The 3,635-nt window shown below is 39.2% G+C and overlaps 1 protein-coding gene across 1 annotated transcript; it reads right to left on the bottom strand.

Moving 5' to 3' along the window:
• Nucleotides 1-209: 209 nt before the first annotated feature.
• Nucleotides 210-3,494, bottom strand: LOC105688819. The gene is made up of 2 exons (XM_012405370.3): nt 2,355-3,494; nt 210-1,943 (listed from the first exon to the last, which is right to left on the bottom strand). The coding sequence occupies exons 1-2, from the start codon at nt 2,433-2,435 to the stop codon at nt 1,632-1,634; spliced, it is 393 nt and encodes a 130-aa protein (XP_012260793.2). The 5' UTR covers nt 2,436-3,494; the 3' UTR covers nt 210-1,631.
• Between the last annotated feature and the right edge of the window lie 141 nt (nt 3,495-3,635).

Here is a 3,635-nt window from a genome sequence, read left to right as displayed (position 1 = left end):
CGTTCGACCTTTTTTTTCATACCAAACCCGTAGTTAAAAAGCGAGCGGAAAACGGGGAGCGCTACCGCGGGTGTTGGAGTTCTAGATAGGAACCAGTTGTGGGTGTGAAAAGCCTGCCGGCATCCCTGAAATCTTATTAATTCTCTTCCGTAGGCCTGCGGAAAATACGATAGTTAATTTGTATGCAAAAATAATGATAAAAATGAAAATGGAATCAAATATCTAGAATTTTATTACATTTTTCTCTGAAACCACCCCTTCCATTTTCCATAATAACTCAACTCGTTCATTCGGTTACTCCTTTTATTTGTTATTTATTTTTTTTTGTCCATTAATTTATCCTTTTGTGCTTTGCTGCACTATTCGAAGAGCACAAGGGACTGAATTTCGTATAGAGAGGAATTCTTCGATATTTTTCTATCGCATTAACTGTCGGAAGCAGGTTCACCTCTTGGGTCTGACTACAAATAATATATACTCTTATAGCATACCCACCTCTTCGCTATAGCAAATATCTAGAAACATCATCCATATTGTCTCCTGAGTAAAAGGATAAAAAAATGTCAAACAAAAAATGAAGGAGTAAAAAGTAGAAACGTAAACTGAAGTTCAGACCGATCTATATCACGTTCAAATATAATTTTCTAGGCTAACAAGCTAAATAGAATTGTAAACTACAATTTGAACAGTGATGTAAAACCGTATCAATTACGTTTTTTCTTCATAGCTTTTATAAAATTTACCGATATTCTCGTTACCTTCAACGAAATCTTATCGTTATACAGGTATAGCTAGGTAACGGGCGTCTATCTATAGAAGCAGCTATTTTTCAAGAAGGCTAAAGGCTAGCAGCAGGTCGTCGTTGAAAAATCATTCGTCGTCTGCTTTGGGGGAGAATGGTATACGGCGGAGGAGGTTTTACCCACGTTTGGATAAAAAGCTTTAAAGCAATATCTTCATACTTTATTATAGGAACGGTGAATCCCGAGGGATTCTGGATGATGGCTGTATACGAAACAGTCAAGGAACGAAATATATACCATCTACAGGTTAGAACGAATGACGCTTGTCTCACTTCTATTCACCTCCACCCTTGGTATCAAAGTGATGCCATTCCGAGGGACGAAACAAAAGCATAAGATATAAAATAAAATAAAAAAATGTCTAGAATAAAAATAACTTTTAAACTACAACCATCCATTTCCTCCCCATCGAAACTCCACTCGTCCCTCGATACCATGAAAAAAATATACGCTATGTATGTACATAAATCTATATCTATGTATGACTTACTCACCCCAAGTGGAGTATTAAAAAAAAAAATATACATAAAAATCAAAAGATTCGAAAAAATAAAAATGAAAAAGCTTTCCGTTGCCGCGAAGAGGGGAAGCTTGCGGTAATAATTATCGCAGGGGAGTATTCGCTCCAGAAAAGCACCCGGATGACTGGAAAAAAAAATTGGAATGCCTTCCCGATATTGGAATATCTATTGCAAGTTGCGATGTGAAGAAGAAAATCGAGATAATGGAAAAATCCATGAGTCTTCCGATCCGGCTTTCTCTCTCTTCGACTTTTGAACTTGGAGTAAAATTTTTTGAACGGTCTTATTAGGTCGGTATACTTGTTTGTTACATTTCACATTGATCGTTTATCGATATTTCGTAGTCGTAATGAATAGCGCTGAGTTTTGTGGGCTCTTCATATCCTCGGTGGTCGATAATCGGTGGATTTGTCGCGGCGTGCGCCAAAGTTGCGTGATTCAACATCAGATCATAGGAATCCCGAGGATTTTCACTGCAGGGATATCGATAAGGTAAAGGTGCGAACGGCGCCTTCAACAACCCGGACGTGTCTCCGCGCGATTTAGATTTCCGCTTACGTACCGGACTCTGAAAATCTTTGACCAGCAAATAACCGAGGAGGAATCCGCCGACGAACACCTGCGTCGAAGTCACAGGTTTGACGGAATGAAAATTTGGTTGAATTAATTTTCTCGTAATTTGTTATGGATTTCTATTTTAATTGGCTTCGATCATCAACGAGGCAACGAATACGAAGGTAAAGGGCTAATTTCGGATATCATTTAATTATACGGTAGCAATTCAGATCCCATTCAGGTAATGGAGTTACCTGTAAAGTACGGTCTAAAATCGACAAACGCAGAGAGGTATAAAGCTGGTTTTGTAGGCCGATGTTCAAGGTACATTTTAACGGCCATTCCCGTAGACGAAGAGTAATGGCATTTAATTAAATCCAATACTTTATCGATCCATAAAACGCAATTCTGGACCGCACTCGTCCTCGCATCAATGCACCACATTTTTACGTTTCATCCATACCATACCACCAACCTTTTGCGGATGCGTCATGCAGAAAAGCTTCTTCTTGGGTATTCGCATATTCACCAGCGTTCGATGAAATATTTCCTTCATTTCTGTCTTTTTACACGAAAAATTTTGATTCGAGAATTTTGAATGAAAAAGCGACTGTGGATTTAACGGTTAATTTTATTATCGGGAATTTTACAAAATTGTTACAACGAAAATTGACCGGTGATCGATACGCCGATCGTTGTTCGAACCCAAAACTAAAATCGCGAATTCAGGTGTTCCAAGAATTATGATATATTAATCGAGCGGTTCGCTAAACTCGTTGAGATATTACAGGGTTTCATACGCAAAACTTTCCTAATTAAAATGCAAACAAATCAAAGATCGGTCGCGATCCTATCCCACGAAGGATTCGATCCATAATTTATAAAAGTTAACTCGGGTACTTCGTTATCGATTCGCACTGATCCAAGTAAGTATAGCCAAACCGACGAGGTTCTAACTTTGGGCGTTCGGGTTTATTATTAATGACGGTAAACTCATGGGAAAGATTAGCGACCCTCTTATTAATCAGATGTTCGATTTGTTGTAACCTGGGATGAAGAGCGTGTTATTTCAATAATAATTGATTATATGACGCGTACGAGCGCTTCCGTTTCTGAATTCCTTCCAACGCGACGTAAATTGGCGATGGTACCGATTCGGCCTGCTATCCCGGTAGGCGGCTATTACCGTTGTCTTTAGAGTTAACGAACTGCCTCATCCTCCGCGGACCTTCGTTCTCTTTAATTTATTAAAAGAGTTTCGAAAGCCAGTCTCAAAGTAGCGATTATTGGTCCTTGGCTTTCAACTTTTTTTCTTTTTTCTTCTTTTCTTCTCATTCCGCACGAACCCGACTCTCCTCTTTACCCCGGGGCGTACATAGGTGGTAGGAAAACGCAAGAGAGAAAAAGATAAAGTTGGGTATAAGAGTGAAACTGGGGAACCCAGAAACAACCCCATTTGCCACGAGGAACAATTTTATGCAATTTAGTCGCGGTTCATTTAAATGTTATCAGAGTATGGCCTCAGCTTTTTTTGGGGTTGGTGAAAAGAAGGGTGGCCAGCAGCTATTCGTTACAAAGAGAATCCGAAAAAAGGAAAAACGAGAGAGTCGTAAAGGAACTGTAGAGGTAGAGGGTTACTTTACTAGGAGAAAAACGGAGTTAATTTTCCGCGGTTCTAATCAGTACTGAAAATCTGTGACTCGTCGAGATTTCGTCTCAGGATTATTCGGAAAGTTAATGGATTAAACGAAAGATG

This window comes from Athalia rosae, chromosome 6 (genome assembly GCF_917208135.1).
Source record: "Athalia rosae chromosome 6, iyAthRosa1.1, whole genome shotgun sequence".
NCBI lineage: Eukaryota > Metazoa > Arthropoda > Insecta > Hymenoptera > Athaliidae > Athalia > Athalia rosae.
The sequence above is the reverse complement of the archived record's forward strand: the minus strand, read 5'-3'. Positions and strand labels throughout refer to the sequence as shown.